Raw genomic sequence first — 23,909 nt, 5'->3', positions numbered from 1 at the left:
CATGGCATTATAGGAAAGAGTGTTGGCGCCATTTTGGATTAGTAACTCAGACAAAAATCATTGTTGTATCATTTTGGATCATTTAAGGAGTATAGCATGGTTGAAAACTCCCTGGATGGGTTATCATTTTTTGTGTTTTCATGTTTACATATAATTCTAAGAGGTGCTGTGAATACATGTAATGGCTCAATGCTTAGGTGAGGAAATGTCAAGAAGATTGTGAGGTGTTCAGATTCTCACAGTATTTTACATACCACACTTCCAAGTCAAGAGTTAGTTGTATGTTGGTTGAATTATGTTTGAACACAGAATAATTTGAGATAAACTTCACCCAGTTATGGATAAGGAAGAGGGACAGTGCACTAAGATGTGGGGGCCGTAGTCTTCCAACATATTTGCCTAGGCCATAATACAAGGCAGTTTGATGGATCAGAAGAACTGGAAAATAACAGAACTGCAGGGGGAAGCCTTGCCCATTGTGGCAATTGGTTGTGATGTTAAATTGTGGTATTCCATACTTGAGTATTTATTTTTAGACAGCGTTGTACATTACCTAATCTGCTATCTTTGGTCGATTTAAGAATAACCACTTTGACTTCAGACCTGTCTCCACGGTGATGACAATAGAGGAGTTTTGTGTGGTCTAGTGGGAACAATGGATAGATCAATTAGTATTGAATGTACTGTAAGACTTTCTTCTAATTTTCAACCACTATTTTACTGCCTTGGAATTAACAGAGGTATTATGTTAAGTGACTGTGTGTTTCAAACCCTTGACTTTAAATAGCATTTTGCTAGCCTTATCTTAAATTATGATAATGTACATAAGACCTGTTACTTCCCAAAGGCCACATGAAATGGCTTTTGTTTTAGTAAATAATTATGGAGAAAAGATATATTTGTTATGGTAGGAGAATCAAGAGCAGATGATTGAAAATGAAATCTGTCCTGCATTTCTCTATTTTATTAACAGAATATCTGGTACTATGATTAACTACTGTTGGGTACTCATTGAATAATTTTCTTTCTGATCTGTTGAAGGTTTGAACCACGGTAAGTTCTGATCAATAGTTCACTTCAGAGACAGCCAGTGAACATTGTGAATACATAGGGCCTGATTTAGTGTTTGGTGGATGGGTTACTCCATTACCGACATGACTGATATCCCATCCATCATATTTCAAGGGCATTATTTTCCTATGGCACTTATAATACAATGGACATGATATCCTTCACTTTGTAACGAAGTTACCCATCTCTCGACCTGTAAATCAGACCCAAAGTTTGATGTGATGTCCTGGAGAATCAAGGATAATTGACAGCATAATAACCGTTCTGGAACAAAACAGTCATATTAAATCTTCATAGTAACACAAATATTAATTCTTGGGCCAGTAAGGTGGTAGCTGGCTTTTTGTGATGCCCTCCTCAACCATCCAGTGTTTGATCCTGTAATCCTGCTCCCCCAGCTGGATTCTGGCACTTCTTGGCACAAGGGTGAAAGGGTGAAAAAGGTGATAGGTCCAGTAGGAAGAGCACCCCAGGAGAGTGTGCCCAGCAACAATGCACATGGGACATTGACATACTCAAAGAACTGGTGTCTGTAATCCACCTTACTTTCTATGCACATTGCTATTATATAGGTGGGAGCAAAGGTGGCCAAATCTTGCTTGCTTGAGGAAGTTCTTTTGCATGTTTTGCTTAGGTTGGCCATTGTGGTTGGCATGTGTGTGGTTTCAATGAAGAATGGGATGGCATACTGATCTGCCCATATTGGCTATCTGGGGTTTAATAGTTGGTGGAGGGCATGGAGGTGATAACATGTTTTGAGCTCCTGTGTGGGTTCTTGAAAGACATGGGTGACTAAAGGACTCTAGGAGTTTAAGAAGTTGAATTTTCTTTTTGGGAGGTGGGGACCAACAGACAAGTTAAAAACCCTGAGGTAGACGTGTTGGTGCAGTTGATGGTTGTGCTGTTGGTGACATCATCAAATGATTTGAGAATGGTGTTGCTGTTTCTCCCAAGTCTATAGAGGAGATTGCAGTTGATGGTGTGAGGTGCGGAAGAGTGGAAGTAGAAGGCAAGTTGACCTAGGTAGGAGATGCCCAAGGCTTTTGCAATTGTACAAAACAACAAGGACTTGTAGATGTTAGCAAGGACCCTACTTTGAATATGTGTTCAATTGGTCAATGTGATACATTCTGTAGCTTAGGGAAAATATACAGTCCAGAATATGAGCTGAAGGGACCCTTGTCTCTGTAAAAAACAGTGTGTCAATGTTATCTGAGTTGGTGGTGCCAGCAGTGTAGGTTTCATAGTGACAAACTGAGTGAGTGTTGATTAGCATGAGCTGTAGTGTTTTGACCGCTGGTGATTTGTTTTTGGTCATGAGTGGAATATACAAAAGGTTTCTGAAGTATGGGTATTGTGATTGTCTGGGCAGACAGACTGCGTTTATATTAAGGCACACTGCCAAAAGTGATAGACAACAAAGCAAGGAATGATTCAAATAATCTCAGGCATTGATGATCAGTTCAGCTGCATTCTGGTCCATCATTTTTCACCCACCGTGCCATCCTAGGCAGAGACAGCATTTTGCAAATCAGATCTGGTCCTTTTCAAATAGAAACACTTCCGCCAGAGATGCCAGGCCAGGCCCATGCATACCAGAATGCAAGCAAACGCAGACTGGTTTCGGCCTTACAGACGCAGTCACTTGTTGAGTGGGCAGTGCTTAATTTGTAAAAATAAATGATTGCTGGTGCTCAGAAGCCCGCAACCAGTGCTATTAACTGTCATTGCGCTGAATACCAAGGCTGCTTAGTCCTAAATCCACCTCAAGCCTCTTTAATGTAATTCCAGACACTTTCTGACCCTTTATCTCCCCACGTTTGTTCTGGATGCATGCATGATATTCACTCGGCCTAAATTAATCATAATGGCCACCTATGTGAGTGCTCTTTACATTTCTTTACGTTCTCTTAAAACCCTTCTTATTATTTCTTCTCTGGTGAATAGCTTCCTTTGATCCGTAAACAAGAATATCTTTCCATCAAATATCCAGATACCGTTGCTAGTAAAGGCAATGATACGGTTAAGTACTTAAATTGACCTTTGTAACACTGCTTACTCACTTCTCTCTGTTTTAAATATGGAGTGCTGTAGTTGAGTTTACAAGGGCGTAGCTTGGTCAGTAAGTTTGTGGGTGTGTGAGCTTCAGATTTTCAAACAATCACTCAGGGATATGATGTTAAAATACTTTATTGGCCAAACAGGATGCATGAGATGGGCGTAAGGGGCAGTTCAAATAGAGAGGAATGCAGATTGGTGTGGGGCACAAAGTGAGGGAAAACACAATATTTTGTAATATATCCATCATTTAAGACTTTCAAAAGGGAGAGGGAGTGTGTGTGCGGTTTTGTCTGTGTGTATGTGAAAATTCCTGTTGAAATCCAACTGACACATCACCATGCCCGACTGAAAACACCTGTGCCCAACTATTTATCAGAAAATAGATTTATAAGGAGGGTGTAACACCCCTAAACACTCCCCTGAAGCTACGCCCCTGGAGTCTGACGTGATTTTATCCACTCAAGGCTTGTTCGTAGAGATATACACAAGTAAGTACACATGGGCATCAATTCACCCAAATTCCAAGGGTAGCAGAATTGACATCACATAACCTTTGACCTTAATGGCATCACAGGAAGTGACATTTGCACCTGTTTTTTCCAGGAAGTCATGAGACATATACTTAACCATGATGACATCACAATAATTGAGATTAATGAAGTTCTATTTTAACTGCATGATTAATATAAGACCACATCACAGACAAAGGTGTATTTTAGATACCACCTATAATATGGTGCTGGCTTGAACTTGAAAGTTCTGGAACTTAATACTTTCCCTCTAGTGTGGTGAGCGAGCAAAGCAAGAAACCAGGACTCTACTAGGTGGGGTTCTCTCTCTGAGAAACAAGTGTCAAATATGGTCAAATTGTGCCTTTTAGAGCACAATTTTCACATACATTTTCTAAAAAGCCATAGGCTCTGAAAAGGCACTCATTACATGTTCAAATCCTTATATGGTGTGCCATGCCAATGAAACTTGAGACTGCCCAGGAGTTGAACACAGTCTTTTCAAAATGTTCTATGGATGCCACCATATGTCAAGCATTAGCTGCATTGTTCCAGGGCTAGAATTTTGTCATGGGCACCTCCATATGCCATGTGTATCCCCAATATGCCAATGCCAGATGTTGTCCATTGATGCCACCCATCTACCAGAAGTGACCCTTAGATCAAGCATTACCTCAGTATTCCAGAACCAGCATTTTGGCATGGTTGCCCCCTCCCACATGTCAGGTTGCCCTGCTTTATGCCACAAATTACCACCCAATATGTTAGTACGAGCATTTTCCACAGGTACCCCATGTGCCAAGAACTACCTCTAGAATGCTTTCACTAGTATTTTAATATGAGTGTCCATTATGCCAAGAATTACTTCCAGTGTGCCAGTGCCAATATTTTATCACAGGTGCCTGTCATGCTACGAATTGAAACAAGTATGCCAGCACCAGTATTTTACTATGATTGTCTACATGACACAATAATTACCCTCAGTATGCTAGGGCCAGCAACAGACTCCTAAGCATAACACCACATTCTCATTCATTCATTCTCACTCACGTCCATTGTTATTCCCACTCACTATCACTGCATTACACTCATTCATATTCATTGCCACTCACTTGCAGTCCCTCATTTTCACTCATTATGACTCACTCATACTTACTAACACTTAGGCGCTCAGCCGCCCGTCAAGATCTGACTGCCAGGCGGCCGCCAATGCGGCCGCACCCCCGCCACGGTCATTATGAGATCCCCGCTGGGCCAGCGGGCGGAAACCTGGTTTCTGCCCGCCGGCCCAGCGGGGATCTTGGCCGCAACATTGGAGCCGGCGGTGTGGCGGCCGTGCGACGGGTGCAGTTGCACCCGTCGCGCTTTTCACTGTCTGCATAGCAGACAGTGAAAAGCTGCATGGGTCCCTGTCAGGGTGCCCCTCCCCGTACCGCCAGCCTTTTCCTGGCGGTTCAAACCGCCAGGAAATGGCTGGCGGTAGGGGGACTCGTAATCCCCTGGGCAGCGCTGCTAGCATCGCTGCCCTGGCGGATTACTACCGCCGGGGCCATCATGGTGGGAAACCGCCGGCCCCAGCGGTGTGACCGCGGCGCTTCCGCCGCAGTCGTAATGACCAGGGAAGCACCGCCAGCCTGTTGGTGGTGCTTCCGTCATTTCAGCCCTGGCGGTCTTGTACCACCAGGGTTGTAATGACCCCCATAATCTCACACTTTCTCACTCACTACCTGTCACTGACTCTCACTCATACACATATGCTTACAAATACTTTCATACTTGGTCACACATATGCATGCTCACTCTCACATAAACACACTGTTTCCTACAAGCACGCACACAACATACATTTAAAATCATTTTTACTATCTTAGCTGCCACCAGAGGTCCCATTCCAGCTAATTGTGCTTCATTTCTATTTTACCAATAGTGAAAAATGCATATTTCTTCACTATTAATGAGGTGTAAAATGAACAGAAAATATTGAGTGCAGAGTCCCTCCTACGTTCTTGACACTAATTTTATCACTTCTGAGGACTGAGGTAGCACACCCAGTGCCAGGTGTTGCAAGGGGAAGCCAGGAGTCACAGCTGTATGGGTGGGTGGTAAACTCTGCTGGCTAAGTTTGCTGAGTTTTGCCACTCTGCGCTCCGCTTGGAGCGCAGAGTTCGGCAAAACCTCCACCAACTGCTGCATGGCAGAGTTTACAGGCACTCACCCCTACTTTTAGTTCAGCTGTTTGGTTTTTGGATGGAAGACATCACGAGTTGCGCAGGCACTCTGGGAGTTGTAGTTCAGCTTTGAATGGCCGTGATAAAGAACAATGCTGGAACGTTGTAACAAATGACAACTGGCAAGCTGTCCCCTAGCAAATCAAAAAACACTTTACATTGTGCCTATTAAAAGCGAGGAATCAGGTAGCCAATCCCAAAGCAAGAGTTATTCCACTGACCTCCTCAAATCCAAGGTTAACATGCATTCCAAACTGCAACGATCCTTCTCAGTTTATATGGCAGTGAAGTCACGGGGTGTTCCTAAGAACCAAAGCCCTGCACTAGAGCTGAATTGCTCAATTGGATGCCTGGAGGACATGCGCAAAGCAGGGCAGAGCCTGTGTACCCACCCTTCCCTTTTTGCTACCCTATCAAGTGCAGCCAGGGACAGGCGAGCCCTGCAACTCCTGCTGGACGGACCCAGAGGGGACCGTTGTCTCCAAACTGCACTACGGTCACCTGCTCCCCCAAGACTCTCTTAGGAAACAACAGGGCTCTCTCCCAGCCCCACCAAGTTGCCCTGCTCTGCCAGCCCCGCACCTGGAAGGATCCCTGCACAGAGGAGGCTCTGCTCTGGGGAGGACATTGGGGCTCACTCTGCTTACCCTGGCTGCTGTGTGCCCTGGCTCGGGGGCCTCCTGCCTGAGAAGGAGCTGGAGAGGTGGGAAGAGGAGGCAAATGTGGTACTCCCTGGGACCGTAGAAGAAATCCTAAATGTGGGGCGGGTGCACACACAACATCTACTCGTGCAAGATGAACATTGAACATTGAAGTCTTTTTCCACTCTGTTAGAAATGGGGTCTTTGGTTGGTAGTCAGGTTACCCCCTGCCAAAGCAAGGACCCTCACTCTAGTCAGGGTAAGTCAGACACAATCCAAATTATCCTGTGCCCACCCTCTGGTAACTTGGCCCTGAGCAGTCAGACTTAACTTAGAAGGCAATGTGTAAAGTATTTGTGCAATAAATCATGCAATAGCACAGTATAAACAAAAATACACCACACAGGTTTAGAAAAATATAGAATATTTATCTGAGTAGAGTAAGGTAAAAAACAATCAAGATTTGATAAATACAAGTTGAGATATCACTTTTATAATGATAAATAGAGTCTTTTAGTTCTTAAAAATAACAATGGTCTTTTGTGAGCGCAAAGTACCTGTTTTGCGTCTAAATTACGGGGATGTGTTTGTCGGTTTCTCTGGGCGCACATAGACGATGCAGCAATGTTTTTCCATGGAGCAAGGGCTTTGCGTCGATTTCCGGCGTGCAGGCTTAAATCCTCTTCGGGTTGCCGGGTATTTGGACGCCCCAGGACGATGCAGAGAAATCCTGGGCGTGCAGGACAAAGTCACAGGAGCTGTGTCGATCCGGTGGGTGATGCAGGGAAATTTCTGTTGCACGGCACGCGCTGCGTTGATTTTTCCTTACAGGAAGTCAGGCTGCGTCATTCTGGCTTGGCAATGCATCGATCCAGTGGGCCGTGCATCGAAGTTCCGGTCAGAACGCTGTTGCTGCGTCGATCTCAACTGGGGTAGCCGGGCTGCGCCGTACAGGTTTGGCGTGCAGTGATTTTCTCACTGCGGTGAAGGCTGTGCGTCGATTCCGGCAGGCTGTGCGTCCATTTTCGCCACACAAGAAGTTCTTTGCAGAGATTAAGTCTTTTTGGCACTGAGACTTCAAGGAACAGGAGGCAAACTCAATCCAAGCCCTTGGAGAGCCAGAGGGCAGCAAGGCAGCAGTGCAACAGCAGGGCGGCAATCCTTTGCAAAAAAGCAGTGAGGTGAGTCCTTTGGGCAGCCAGGCAGCTCCTCTAAGCAGGTTGCAGGTTCTGGTTCAGAGTTTCTTTCCCAGTAGGTATCTTGTCAAGAAGTGTCTAAGTTGGTAGGGTTAGGGACCCTGTTTAAATACCCAAATGTGCCTTTGAAGTGGTGGAGACTTCAGAGAGTGGCTTAGCAGTGCACAAGGTCCCCTTTCAGTTCCATCCTGTCTGCCAGGGTCCCAGTAAGGGGTTTAGCAGTCCATTGTGTGGGGGAAGGCCACTGTCCTTTGATATGTAAGTGTCAGGCCCTCAACCCTCCCAGCCCAGGAAGACCCATTCAGTATGCAGATGTGTGCAGGTGTGACTGAGCATCCTGTGTTTGGGGTTGTCTGAGTGAAATGCACAAGGGAGCTGTCAACTAACCCAGCCAGACATGGATTGTAAGGCACAGAAGGATTTAAGTGCAGAGAAATGCTCGCTTTCTAAAAGTGGCATTTCTGAAATAGTAAATAGTAATATTAAATCCATCTTCACCAGTTAACAGGATTTTGTATTACCATTCTGGCCATAATAAATATGACCTTGATACTCCTTTCAGATCAGAATCTACCACTCAAACAGTATATGAGGGTAGCACTAATGTTAGCCTATGAAAAGAGCAGGCCTCACAGTAGTGGGAAATGAATTTAGGAGTGTTACACTACCAGGACATATAAACTACACTGGTACATGTCCAGCCTTATACCTGCATAGCATCCTGCCCTATGGGTTACCCAGGGCTTACCTTAGGGATGACTTATATGTAGAAAAAGGGGAGTTTAAGGCTTGGCAAGTACTTTTAAATGGTAAGTCGAATTGACAGTGAAACTTCACACACAGGCCTTGCAGTGGCAGGCCTGAGACATGGTTAAGGGGCTACTTATGTGGGTGGCACAATCAGTGCTGCAGGCCCTCTAGTAGCATTTAATCTACAGGCCCTGGGCACATGCAGTGCACTTTACTAGGCCTAGTGGTTAAGGTCTTAGACCAGTACACTGAAGGTTGAAAGCTCTAGTGTATGTGGGTCTTTGGTCATTTCCCTGCGTCCCCGGGGCCGAAATCGGCCAGGGTAGGGGGCTGCATGGCCCACCCACCTAATATTTTTGGGGGGAGGGCTAGGTCCTGGGGGATGTAGTCCCCGGGCCGAAACCAGCCAGTGGAGGGGGCCATGCAGACCTGCGACCAACTCCTGCTGTGCATGGCCAATGGCCGTGTGCAGCGTGGGGTTGTGTGGTTAGGTGTGTTGGCCACAGGGTCTGGCTGCTGGCCAGACCCTGCGGCCCACCCCACCATGCACAGCCAATGGCTGTGCGTAGCACAAGATTGGTTGGTTATGGGGGGTTGGCCGAATTCCATGTATAGCGGTGGTTAGATTAACGTATAGTAATGACAATGATTTTACATTAAAAAAAATAGAAATTCACTGATAAGACCAAAGAATACAGGGGCGTTTTAGTTAGGAAATAGATATTTAAAAAACATAGAAATTCACTTAAAAAAAACAAAGGTTACAGGGGCGTTATAGTTAAGCTCACATTTTAAATGTACAAAATCATAGAAATTCCCCTGTTATAGTTAGAGCTATCTCAAGTAACTATAACTTGTGCCCTAAAGTAACTATAACTCTTACCCTCAACATGCACTACTAATTACCCATAAATTACTGCACTCATGACATCTTTGATGAAATCACTGATAATATCAATGTAACATTTGCAGTAAAACTTTTGACAAAAATCTGTGCATGGAAATTATCGCGTTATAACCCAGTTTCCATAGGAAAAGCATTTTTTTATTTGCCTATAACTTTGGCTCTATTTGACGAATCTTCAGAAAACATTCCAAAAAAATTAGTTTGCGATGTCTTATTGTGCATGATAAGTTTTGGGGTGATTTGTCAAATGGAGGCTGAGAAAAAGTGGAAGTCAAAAAAGTGCATTACCCATGTTAACTCCAAATGAGATTTTGAGCACGACTACAGCCTAAACCGCTGGACGAAATTACACCAAATTTGGGAGAAAGCTAGCTCTTTGTCCAGAAAGCATGACTTTTATGATTTGGTGTAAATCCATTCAGTAGTTTTAGAGATATTATAGGGAAAAGAAATATAGATATACAAGGACACGGAGGCTCCACGGATCCCAGAGATATGGGCCCATATTTATACTTTTTGACGCAAAACTGCGCCAACGCAGTTTTGCGTCCAAAAAATTAGCGCCGGCTAACGCCAATCTGAAGCGCCATGCGGGCGCCGTATTTATTGAATGACGTTAGCCGGCGTTAGCCGCCGGCGCTGTCTGGTGTGCGTTAAAAAAAACGACGTACACCAGGCAGCGCCGGCGTAGGGGGAAAATGGCGTATGGGCGTCCAGAAATGGTGCAAGTCAGGCTGAGGCAAAAAAATCGCCACAACCCGATTTGCGCCATTTTTTTACGACGCCCATCCCCCATTGAAATGACTCCTGTCTTAGCAAAGACAGGAGTCATGCCCCCTTGCCCAATGGCCATGCCCAGGGGACTTCTGTCCCCTGGGCATGGTCATTGGGCATAGTGGCATGTAGGGGGGCACAAATCAGGCCCTCCTATGTCACAAAAAAAAATAATAAAAATACTTACCTGGACTTACCTTAATGTCCCTGGGGTGGGTCCCTCCATCCTTGGGTGTCCTCCTGGGGTGGGCAAGGGTGGCAGGGGGTGTCCCTGGGGGCAGGGGAGGGCACCTCTGGGCTCATTCTGAGCCCACAGGTCCCTTAACGCCTGCCCTGACCCAGGCGCTAAAATCCGGCGCAAATGCGGGTTTTTTAGACCCGCCCACTCCCGGGCGTCATTTTTGCCCGGGAGTATAAATACGACGCATATGCATCGCAGTCATTTTTTAAGACGGGAACGCCTACCTTGCATATCATTAACGCAAGGAAGGTGTTCACGCAAAAAAATGACGCTAACTCCATGAACTTTGGCGCTAGACGCGTCTAACGCCAAAGTATAAATATGGAGTTAGTTTTGCGTCGAATTTGCGTCGAAAAAAACGACGCAAATTCGGCGCAAACGGAGTATAAATATGCCCCATGGTGCTGAGATAGGAGGACCTGCTAGGGCTTTCAAATGCCCCCAGAGACCACCATCTCTCAGGGCTAATTTGAAGATTCTGAAACTGGTCCGTGTGAACCCTCAGCACTGGGGACCACCACCTTCCTGGGGCCGAATAGCATTCTTAAAACAGAGAGAGGGGCCGCACAGCCCCCCTCCCAGGCCATATACGGCCCCGGGAACCACCACCTCCCTGGGACTGTCTCATGCAAAATAAAGAAGGGGAGCCACATGGCTCCCCCTCCTGGAACCATTTATGACCCTTGGGACTAACTCAAAAGAGGAGGTGAGTCATTTGCAAATGGGGAGCGACCCCTGTCCCTTTGTGAATGTTGACAAAAACGTTTTTAGGAGTCCTCCTATAAAGGTTTATGTAATTTGTTTCTTGTTTTATTAACACAATCTGTTTTTCTTCAAGGAAAACGTCATGCATTTTAAAAAAAAACATGTTTCTTTATTTAAAAGCAATCATAGACCCCAGAAGTCCACCACTCCTGTGATTGTGGCCAATCACAATTTGCGACCTACCTTATGAAGATTGATGTGGTAGGACGAATTGCGACCCACTACAATTCTGAATTTTGTGAACCGACCTATTAGTACATAGGTTAGTATGCAAAATATAAATGCATTCAGTAGACATCAGTGCGCAAATTTCAACCACTTTTACCAAAACCATTTTAGTACATTACAAATAACAAATCGCAAATCACAAGTCATTGTTAGTCATCATTTATGATTTCTTATTTAGAATATTTTTACATGAGGCCAAATATGTTGTATTTCTCTTGTGTTTTCTGCTTCTTGTTGCAGATTTTGCGCAGGAAGATGTATTTACTGAAAATGTGTAAATATACTTAAATTCCGATAACTGAGATTACAAGTTTGACCTACCACCTGCGCATATTGACTTAACCTCCAGACGAGGCCAGGGACCCCTCCCTCTCAGTGGTTAAAAAATAAATATATGAAGAAGTCTTGCCTGAGGCTTTCAAGCGCTGAACATAAGCAGCAAGTAGTGTCGGTAACAGGACCGTAGAGCTACAGTAACTATACCTTGACCCTAAGAAGAATGCCACAAAGAAAATGAATTGCCAGAGAATGACCGGCCACATGTCCTCACTATTAGCAGTGAGCATCTAATGTAACCTGCTCATAGTTTGCATGACTTTTATGTTTATTTTAATTTTTATGCATTGCTTTAAATTAATACATATGACAGAAAGCAAAACTCATATTAGCAGGCGCACAGTGTTTTTGTGATAGGAACAAAAAACAGACCATGAATAAGATTCAACAAAGGTAAACTACCAGACGCTGAGCTAGTCATTGGTGAATCCTTGCAAAGCAGAAACGTCAGCAGCGAGAGAATAGATCAGACTACGTATAACATGGGCACAATATGGAAAGCAAAATAGCAAAAATTGAGTCATCATGGCCCCAGCTATTACGGTAATCTAAAGCACCTTTTCGGGCGATTTATGGGATTAAAAAATATATTTAATAGGCACAGTAGTGTTTATTGTCGTGTGCATAAAACTAAAGTAGACCTGAGCCAGAGGAAATTGCCTATTATGAAATTCAGAACGTTGTAACTGTAATGACGTCTGGCAAGCAGTAGTTCCAGAGATTGGTACAAAGAATCCTACAAGTATAACTGCTGTTCCACTTGTAAATTTTAGTCGCAGATGCAGTCAGTATGATGGATATCAAATGAGAAACAATCTTTGCTGGAGTTGAACATTTAATGCTATAAACCTTTTTAAATATGAGAAATATTTTCCTTTTGAATATGTGTTTATTCCTGTTAGGTCTGGACATCGGCTCAGTGGTGGTAACCAGTCAGTCGGTAGATGCCTCCTTCCGTCCTCAGTTTGAGCAGATCATTCTAGGGAAAACTGTGGTGCGCTCCACTGAACTGGACGAAGAGCTTGCACAAGAATTGTTGCAGAGCAGTAATGAGATCAACGAGTTCAACACAGTGATTGGAAAAACAATGTGCACTATGGATTTCTATGAAGGTAAGGAGACAAACTTCACAAATATAATGATCAACTGAGATTTAAATGTTCCTGTTTTCACTAGTTCAAGGTCAAGTTTAGCTTTATTGTAGCATTACATAAAACTATAACAATATTTGTACATGATATATAGGCATTTCTTAAAGCCGCAGCAAAGGATATTGAGATCATTTAAAAATGTAATGCCATTACGTTTAATCATTAATCACTTTGAAATGAGACTAAAAATTCCCATCAGTCTTACGACTTATTCTTAAAAAAGGGAAGAGTATTTTTAAAACCTATATGAAAAACCGAGGTAAAACATTAACAAAAACTAATAGATCATGCGAGTGTTATGAGTCCCACATAAGTGCAAATTTAGCAAGCATTACAATTATAAAAGCAACCAGCCTCGTCAGTCTACTCTTTCAACTAATCAGATGTCATGGGATGTATTAAAAGAGATTTAAGTGGCATGGACAACTCGGTTCAAGGTGATCTATACATGTATTTCCTCCCCTATTGTGTAGTAGCTCAGAGAGTTGTCATTCCACATGGGCAGCTATTTTGGTATGCATGCTGACTTTAGGTACACACAAATATTTTTGTCAATCAGCAAAATTACAGAACCTGAGGCTCCAACTCGCATCCTTTTTTTTTAAAGTTGTGTTGCTTCTTTGTACTTTACTGGTACCGTCAGTTGACATCCCTTGCTTCCAGAAAGATCTTCCTCCACAGAGGCATCAATAAAAAAAAATATATTATATTTTTAAGACAAGTTTGCCTTCTAGATGGTGATTGGTGCAATTGATAGGCCTTGATAAGCTATATTATGTCATGAGAGTTCAGAATAATGTTGTTATGCCTACAGAGGCCCAAACCTTGTCTTGTTTTTGACTAGACTAGTTTAATTCAAGTCCTGTGTGGCAAAAAGACAATCCTGTGATCAAACCATCAGGATGAAAATAATATTCCAAAGTTTAAGGTAGATCCCAATTCGCCCCGGCACTGAGCTGTACGTGCTGACAGTAAGATTCAATTTCCCGCATCTGTCCAAGGGCAGACTCTTTCTTTTATGAATGTACCTTTTTGAAGTTGTTTCAAGTCTTGAACAATGCATACCATTTCTCGGTTGGGATCTTGCAGATCCCCCACTTTGATTACTTCAAGACACCATAACCTGCATTTACTTAGCACTGTCCTGACTTCAGGAACACGTTGGTTTATCTGCTGTCTGAACATTTCTCCCAAGCAATGTACATTAGGCTCTGGACAATGATTTTTATCCTGATGAGGACTCAAAGATTCATCTAAGTGTTGAAACGCCTTTTGCACTAGTGGGCATAAAGGCGTTTTATCAAGACATTGGTCAATCAGGAGCCATCGATTATTTTCTTATATTTAATTATTAAATGTATTAGCCCTGTTACTGACCATTCCATTGTCTATTGCCTCTCTCATGATCACTTTATCATAACACTGTTGGACCACTTTATTTCACAAAGCACCATTGTTGTTTGTTGTAGATCCTTGTGGATACATTTGTATTTTGTATCTTTTCAATGAATCTTTGTACATAATGGATTATTGTACAATATCCAGGTCTCATAACGTTGATAATAACATTTATTAATGATATTGATTGGATTAAGTGACAATTAATAATTGCTTTTAAATGTTTTCGTAAATGAAACCTAGAAGGACATTTGTTGTTTTTCATTACTACGCACCCTGTCCTTCTTAGGTGTATGGGTAGATTCTGTGGTTGTTGTTGTTTATTCATGAATCAGTGAGGAATATACTAATATATGAATGGAAGGAGATTGATATAACGGGGTCTCCTGGATTCCCATGCAAATTCTATCCATTTATAGACTTTAACATAGAATTTCCTCAGCCTGTTAATGCCAATTAACTTTTGAGAAGTATGTTTTATTAAATAGCCACTGAAAATGGTTTACTATTTGATACAGTGGGTAACAGGGTGGAAGGGTATCTTAAACAGACAACCTCTAATTTTGCCTTTGACACAGCAACTTGTGCTGCCTATTTATCACAAGCTTTGCTAAATGTTATAGCCCTTCAGGATAAAACTCACAATGGAGAATAATGGCTTTAGTTCTTAGGAACATTGGAATGGCTGTTTAGTTTTTTATTAACCTATACCGCATTTGATGGTCAATGTGCAGCTCTTGCTTCCTCTGGGGCAATTGTATCAGGTGGAAGGCACATTTGTATAAGACCTCGGAAGTTGGATGCAGCACAGAAAATTCCTTATTTCAAAATGCCATTTGTGGGGGCCTAATCTTTTTGGTTCTCAATTAAAGGAATTAATGAAGCAGTCTCCAGGAGAGATACAATTTTATTACAACCTTTCAGGAATCAGCTACAAAAACTAAGGTGATAATTTTTTCCCATGACAGCGGGTGCCACAACACCAAAAACGGATGCTTTGTGAGTAGACTCATGGGGAAAGGGACACCTTTTATGACAAATCCTGTTGCTCATCGCTTCAGCTGTGCCTTTCCAACCACCTAAAGCCTGACTATGCAAAATTTTCAGAACGATTTCAACTAGAATTCAAGTACCCCCCTCCTCCAGGTGTATGATTTCGTCAAAAGCCTCAGATAAATGATCAGTGCAATCATAGATGATCTCATAACAGGAGCAGATGTACTTTTTCAGGAAAAGGTGATCACTAAAATTCCTTAAAAGAAAAAGTACAGAGGTTTACTCACTTCTGCTTCCAAGAAGAAAACCATTAAGGGTAAAAAGAGATCCATATTGGATTTGAAAGGAGCCAACCTATTTTTGTCCTCAGTAACATTCAAGATGGTGTATTTGCAGACACTCGTAACTCTTGCAGCCCCTGGATGTTTCTTAACCCTCATGGATCTTCAGGATGCTTATGCTCATAGACTTCTCAAACGTTTCTTCTTTTTGCTTTGGAAGAAATCCAAAATGTCTTTATGAAGGTATTACCTCTGGTAGTTGTTTTTTTAATTAAAGGTTATTCACATATTCCCTTATCTAGATTACTGGCTTCTTTGTGTTCCTTCCTTGTTAAAGGCAAAGGTACAGACAGAAGTGGTATGTCTAGCTTTCCAGATGTTTGTCTTCCTTCTGAAATGGAAAAATCTCATCCATCACCCACTCAAGATGGCCATTTCATAGGAGCATATGTTCGTACATACCTGGGCAATGTATTCCTGCCAAAACAATGATTCTTCAATCCCACTGCAGAGCACTTTCTAAATGTTTAAGGGCTCATTTCAACAACTAAAGCAGTTGTACTTTGGGCTTGACGGGTCAGCATGTAAATCCTTATATTCAGTATCTGTTGTGGCACCAGGATCCTGCCAGTTAGGACATGAAATAACTAATTCCAGTAAAATCCTCAGTCAGGTGATTAATTATCCACTGGTGGATGATAACATGGTAAATTTCCTTTAGTAGAGGCAAACTATTCATTGAATTAGAGAGAGTTGAAAGCAGGCCTCCTGGCATTAAAAACCTTTGTTACTTCCCTGCAAGGGAAGATGGGTTAATCAGGAAAGACAACCAAATGCCGAAAACTTTCATAAATTGTCAAGGTGGTGTGTAATCTTATTGTCTTGCTCAAGTTGCTCATTCTGTTGAATTATAGGAAGAAAAACATCTAATAGCTCTGACAGCAGCATAATTACCAGGGGAGAAAAATGTGATTGCAGATCAAACTGGTTAAAGGTTACCCTAATTCATAGGCTCTCACATCCATCCCAAAATGATTAAGTATTTGACAAACCATCTACAGAGGCCATAGTTGATATTTGTGCATCTGTTAACTATGCTGAGCAGCCAGCCTTCTGCATGAGCACCCACTGTGCGGAGGACTGGGCAGTGAAGGCTCAGTTGATCCTGTGACCATCAGGTCATTTGTATGCATTTCTTTCCGTTCTCCTCCTTTCAAAGGTGCGCTGGAAGAGTCAGAGTGAGAAGTGCAGCTCATACTAGTTGCATCCTTTTAGACAAGGAGACCACAGTTTACCCTATTAAACCAATTGTCAATCTTTCCTTCATTGAGAATTCATAGGCATCCCAGACATCTGCTATGCTGGCACCTGCCTCTTCAGCACCTGAATCGTTTGTGGCTGACAGATTGGAAATTGAGTGGTTTGCACTACAGTAACTAGAATTTTCATATGTGGTAGCATCCTGTATTCAGGAGAGCAGACAGGCTGCTACTCCAGCATCATACACTAGACATTGGGGACATTTTTCCTTTTCCTGTCAATCTTAGGGGTTACATCAAGTAGCTTGTGAGCCTTTTGCGGTTTCCTGTTGTCTTAGAAATGGCTTCTCTTTATGCACTGAGACCAACTGCCATCTAAGTCTTTAGAGAGCATGACCAATCTTTATTTTATGTAAAAGAGCAAGATTGTCAATAAGTATACAGTTTTTCATTTAAACATCTGTTGATTCATTCGCTGGCACAATCATGGTACCTACATTTAGTGCTTCTTGGTCTTCTGGGTGCTCGATTTAAATTTAGCTGCCAACGCAGGCATCCTTGCACCATCGTGCAAAGATGTCTGTGTTGAGGGGTGTGATTGTTTATGTGAGGGAAGGTGGCCCTTCCTGCACATAAATAATCATTTGAAAATGATTATGCAGCACACACAGAAGTGCCAAAGTGCCATTAGTGATTATATATGTGCAGGAAGGGACACCAATTTTGGCCCAGCACCGTGCTGCTCCACTTTTTTTTAAATCTGGCCCTTAATTCTGTAGAAGACATCTAAGGGTCATAGGGATTCAGGAGAAGAGAAAGCAGCACCCCATCAAGGGTCATCAGCAAGCTTTGACTCACTAAAAGTTTCAAAAGTCTCTCCCTAGCTAAAATGTCCACCTGTTTTTGATTTGTTGACTGTGTGGGCACACCTTGCACAAATTAATCAATATCCAATGAAAACAACCATTGATACCATCAAGCTTGCAACTAATCTGGATTTTCTCAGGGAAGACGCAAAGTCATCTTGATGAATCCATACATTTACATCAAAATATAACACCTATTCATCAATTGAAACTTTACGATTCTTTCCCACAGTACACAGGATGATTCTAACAGTTGCGAAATGAATAAGGCTTCCTGTCTTGTTCGACAGCTAGAACAAATGCTGTTACATTTGTTATTAGTTAAAACATGTTTCTGTCTTTAACACAATAGGACAGTCACCAACGCATCAGCAACCTAGGAATTAATTCAGGTCAAAGGAAAAATAATTAATTAGTACGTTTCTTCTACTGCTGCAAAAATGAATCTTCAGGCCTAGTTTAGCTAAAAAAAACTAAATACATATTAATGCAAATAATACATACAAATGCTATTGTGCACCTTACAATTTGAATCAAATATGCAAAGCGAATTATTTAATTACAATCATTATATATGACATTAAAAACAGTTTAAACATGCATCTATCTCTGCACATATGTAACTCACGTTAATAAATCCATTTAAATCAATATAAGTATGATTAATTAATATTCATTTAATACTCATACTCTGATTTGTTCGATTTCTTAAGAAAATACTTTTGATATTAATTCATGTCAGTAGATCACTCAAATATAAATGCACAATATCTTTCATGGCAAAACACAATGTCAAATATGAACCCACCATAATTCACATGTGTACATTTTTACATTTCATGTTAATGTCTCTGTTAGGCTTTTTAAATGAAGGTTTATAAGTCACCATATGCTATGCCAGATATGTATTAGTCAATTTTGGTCTCTATCACAGGCATAATTCTGATAATCAAACATCCAAAAGATGATGGGAGAAATGCTTGCAAATATTCTAACCACTGTCTATGCCTCTTGGTAGCATTCCAAACCACTGTTTTTTGCCCAGTGAGCAATCTAGGCAGAGGGCATGATTTAGGGTTTGTCAGATGAAGTAAAGGCAGACAGGGTGGCCTAGGATTTTACGTCCACAACCCTCCATTTACTCCACCCACCAAATTAAAGGATTCCTGCCGGCTCTGTCGTGGCAGTTTCTGTCAATGTCAATGTGGGAAAGTTTGATGGATGGCTCTGTCAAACAGGATAGCTAGCCATCAAACTGCTCCACACTTTTCTGTTTTTCAAAAGCAAACTCCCAAAGCAGGGCCAAATAAAAAAAAAAAAAGAAAAATGACGACCATTCCATGTGAGTTTTCTCCCATTGTGTGGGGGTCATTTAAATTGTTTTTAGTGTCCCTCACTGCCAGGATATATCTGGCCATGAGGGATGGTAAAAAGAGCCACCCCACCGTTTACACAAAATAGTGCAGGTAGTCGGGTGGTTTACCTCTGACAGCTACTCTGTTGGCCCATCAGGGAATGTTTGACTGTGATGTAGTGAATGTTACTCCATCAACATAAAACTTGTGGTCTCTCCAACTCAAAATCAGGTGTGCAGACCTTGAGTTTGGCAAGCAGGGTATTCCATGGCTGTTGCAATGCAGTACAACAAACTTCCAACAAACTTTAAGTCAGCCAGAGGCCCACCTAATGCAAATCAGTACTGACCCTTCTCTTCATGGGAACATTCCACCCAAAATCTTGGTTAACTCACCCACACACCCTGCAGCCCACTGCAATTTCTAGTTAGGAAATGTGCGAATCCTCTCCTCTCACCCCTCCTCCCACTCTCACTGACTAAGCTACGTCCCTGGCAATACATGTAGAGCTGTAGAAATGTTTCCACTGTTGTGATATCAGGCCCATGCACAACAACATTGATTGACCATGATTGTGTTTCATAACGCCCCCCTCCCCTATACCTTGTCTGTATATTACGGCCATGTGATTAATCCCTGTGCAGCTGCATTGAACTACTGCTCTCCCTCGTTATGAATGTCACCTGTTTACTAGGCCAAGGGCAATATACTTTCAAAGTTTGATAACGGAATGAAGAAGAGACTGCGCCAGAAACCTTATCAGTTATCTACGTCCGTTATGTTCAAAGATAAAATCGGCTTAGGGAATCACGGAGGACTTTGGATGTTTTACCTTTTCAAAAAATGGTCGTAGATTTCCATTACACGTAATGCTGAAGCTGGAAGGAAGGGAGAAAATAATATGTTTTTGATTGTTTTCCTTATCCAGTGATACATTTAAAATAATGATTAGTTATTGTATAAAGGATTATTCAAATTAATCTTGAAATTCATTCTATGCATTGTAAATACACACGCTTGTCATAGTTACTCTCATTTCAGGTGTGTCATTTCTGAGTCAAAGAATCGCCTTTTATTTTGTAAACTCTCACAATAAACGTGCGTAGTAGTCATTGGCACACCTGCTCCCTAGACAGTGCGTCACAGACACAAAGGGGCATATTTATACTTTTTCAGGCACAACTGCGCCAATGCAGTTGTGTGTCAAAAATTTCACCACCGGCTAACACCATTCCAAAGCGCCATGTGGGCGCCTTATTTATGGAATGACGTTAGCCGGCGCTGCGGACTGGTCTGAGTAAAAAAAAAATGACTCAAACCAGGCAGCGCCGCATATGGGAAAATGGGGGTTGTGCGTCAAAAAATGGTGCAAGTCAGATCTGAGGCAAAAATCAGGCCTCACACCGGACTTGCGCACAATCCCCATTGACATGACTCCTGTCTTAGCAAAGACAGGAGTTATGCCCCCTTGCCCAATGGCCATGCCCAGAGGACTTAAGTCCCCTGGGCATTGTCATTGGGCATAGTGGCATGTAGGGGGGCCCAAATCAGGCCCCCCTATGCCACTTAAAAAAATCATAAAAAAATACTTACGTGAACTTACCTTTAGTTCCCTGGGATGGGTCCCCCATCCATGGGTGCCCTCCAGGGGTGGGTGAGGGTGGCAGGGGGTGTTCTTGGGGGCAGGGGAGGGCACCTCTGGTATCCTTCCGAGCCCACAGCTCCCTTAATGCCTGCCCTGACCCAGGCATAAAAAAATGGCGCACATCAGGCTGTGCGCCGTTTATTAAGGCCCACCCCCTCCTGTGCGTCAAAATGAGGCTGGGGTGTAAATAAGGCGCACAGGCCTTAAAGTCATTTTTTGGAAGGGAACGCCTAACTTGCATATCATTAATGCAAGGCAGTTTCCCGCTTCCAATAAATGACGCACATGGTGGAATTTTGACGTTCGCGGGGTCGGGCGTCAAAGTTTAAATATGGGGCAGTGTTTGCACTGAATGTGCGTCAAATTTTTTGACGCACATTCAGCGCAAACAGAGTATAAATATGCCCCAATGTCCTTCACGCTAGAGCTCAGCTAATGCATTCATGTTCCAGCAGGTTTCACAATGTAGTAACGTTCTGAATACTATACTTACAATACCCAACCCTAGCTAAAAATGCACACAAATGGTAGCTATGCACTGAATTAAACTTGAGAAGAGTTTTGCCACATTTCTTTTTTGTGCTGCAGCAGGTGTACGAAAAACTGGTCATTGTGTGTGGTCTGGAGCTGCTTATGTTCCTGTTTGTATGAGACCAGAAGGCTGTTCCTATTGGAGCAGGAGCAAGGCTGTTTATAGCTTGCCTTTGTCAAGAGCCCAACAGTAGGTGAAAAACAATGGGCCAGAACACAGCCCTCAGCGAAGGTCTGTGGCAGACATTAATTCTAGCATTTCTGCCATCACTTTGTTGATTGTTGCAGGTCTGCATAAAGAAACATTTTCCAGTGCTGTGCAGCACAGACAAACTTGATATTTTGTTTTCGTAAAGTGCGCAAATCAGGCATATGTGAAGTAAAATGCTTGAAAATGAATGAAATCAAGGAACTATGATATTAGGACTAAATAGATTGATAATATTTACCACATCTTTTGAAATGTGTGTAATATCTATGGTGCTGACCTTAGTGTTTGTGACAGTCAGAAAAAAACTAGCACCACCACACCTAGAGCAACGTTTGGTTCTTGAAATCCAAGTGAATCGTTGGCAATGCAGTCGCCCTTCTACTCCAAAAAGAGGTTGGTAGCCTTCAGATTATTTGAAAATTCGCCTCTGCACTCAGACAGGAAAGCAGATATTGAAATGTTAGAGTATTATATATAGGGAAGTTTTATCTTCATCCAGTGACATCTTAAGGATCTGTGGGGCCCTGGGAAAGATATATTTTATAGCTTCTGTTTGGATCAACTTTGAATTTATTTCCCATTTTCGCATCACTAAACTCCTCCTGAGTATCTTGTGCTACACAAAACAATGCACACTAGAATGTTTTTTCTTAGTTGAAAATAAATATATAAAATTGATTTCAGTAATAGTTAGCATAGACATTTTTGTAATAATTTGTGTCCAAGCTTAATAAACGTTTTACATTTTCCCTATAATTTACCATGCAGAGTTCTCTGCTCTGACTGTTGAGTCTCCCTATGGTAAAGTATAGGGAAAGTAAAAAAAGGTTTATAAACTTGAGAAAAATCAGTAAACACGTTTTGAGGTTAAGTATGATTGTAAATTGACTTTATATATTTATTTTAAATGTAGAACAGATTAAACCATGCTATAGCACTAGTAACTTAATTTTGAATTAAAAATTAAATGAACTTAAATATGTTAAATTAAATTAAATTGTTTTTAAAGAATTGCAAAAAAAACAGATCCCACCTAAATTATTATTTTTATTAAAACTAATATAATTATATCTTATTTAAAATTAAATTAACATTAATATTTAAATAAAAAGTTATTAAGATACGTTAAAATCAAAATGGAAATGTTTTATTTTTAGAAAATCCTTTTAACATTACATGATTATTTATAGCTGTAACTACATTATTTTATTGAATCTAATTTAATTTACTATTATTTCCTATGGGGGTCTACGATTAGTCCCTACCTCAATTATATTCTATGGGAGTGTCTACTTTTAGTCCTTACCTCCATTATATATATTACTCTTTTGTGAGTGAGTGCATGTCTCTCATTATACCCGTTAACTCTCCCTTAAACCCATCTTACCCCTTCCTAAAGCCCTCCCCTCCCCTCTAGTCATGAATACTCCTTATTTTCCAGGTGCTTCCCCACCCCTCCCACATTTACTACTAAAATGTATCTCTACAAGTGCAGAGGCTGTATAGATAGGACAGGGGGAGGCATAGGCCTCCACACATAGAGGCTTATTTACAAGCCCATGGCAAAGGGCAGCGCAGCAAGGGGCATATTTATACTCCGTTTGCGCCAAATTTGCGTCGTTTTTTTCGACGCAAATTCGGCGCAAAACTAACGCCATATTTATACTTTGGCGTTAGACGCGTCTAGCGCCAAACTATGAGTAAAGAGCGTCATTTTTTTGCGTGAACGCCTTCCTTGCGTTAATGAGATGAAAGGTAGGCGTTCCCGTCCAAAAAACTGACTGCGACGCAAATGCGTCGTATTTATACTCCCGGGCAAAAATCACGCCCGGGAGCGGGTGGACCAAAAAACCCCGCATTTGCGCCGGATTTTAGCGCCTGGGTCAGGGCAGGCGTTAAGGGACCTGTGGGCTCAAAATGAGCCCACAGCTGCCCTCCCATGCCCCCAGGGACCCCCCCTGCCACCCTTGCCCACCCCAGGAGGACACCCAAGGATGGAGGGACCCATCCCAGGGACATTCAGGTAAGTTCAGGTAAGTATACATTTTTTTTTTTTTTATATATTTTTTTTGGCATAGGGGGGCCTAATTTGTGCCCCCCTACATGCCTCAATGCCCAATGACCATGCCCAGGGGACAGAAGTCCCCTGGGCATGGCCATTGGGCAAGGGGGCATGACTCCTGTCTTTACTAAGACAGGAGTCATGTAAATGGCGTCTGGGCGTCGTTAAAAATGGCGCAAATCGGGTTAAGACGATTTTTTTGCGTCAACCTGACTTGCACCATTTTTAAGACGCCCTAATGCAATTTTTCCCTACGCCGGCGCTGCCTGGTGTACGTGGTTTTTTTCCACGCACACCAGGCAGCGCCGGTCTGCTTGCGCCGGCTAACGCCATTCAATAAATAAGGCGCCCGTATGGCGCTTCAGAATGGCGTTAGCCGTCGCAAAAATTTTTGACGCTAAACTGCGTTAGCGCAGTTTAGCGTCAAAAATTATAAATACGGGCCCA

The 23,909-nt window shown here is 42.3% G+C and overlaps 1 protein-coding gene across 2 annotated transcripts in view; it reads left to right on the top strand.

The window, feature by feature from the left end:
• Window positions 1–23,909, top strand: part of UPP1 (uridine phosphorylase 1) — a 105,189-nt gene that overhangs the window by 66,064 nt on the left and 15,216 nt on the right. For both annotated transcript variants that reach the window (XM_069216090.1, XM_069216098.1), the window contains one exon: window positions 12,610–12,819. In XM_069216090.1, the coding sequence (XP_069072191.1) occupies window positions 12,610–12,819 (210 nt within the window). The remainder of the gene's footprint in view (window positions 1–12,609; window positions 12,820–23,909) is intronic.

Source organism: Pleurodeles waltl, chromosome 2_1, assembly GCF_031143425.1.
Source record: "Pleurodeles waltl isolate 20211129_DDA chromosome 2_1, aPleWal1.hap1.20221129, whole genome shotgun sequence".
Lineage (NCBI taxonomy): Eukaryota > Metazoa > Chordata > Amphibia > Caudata > Salamandridae > Pleurodeles > Pleurodeles waltl.
Note: the sequence above shows the minus strand (reverse complement) of the source record. Positions and strands in the feature narration are given on the sequence as shown.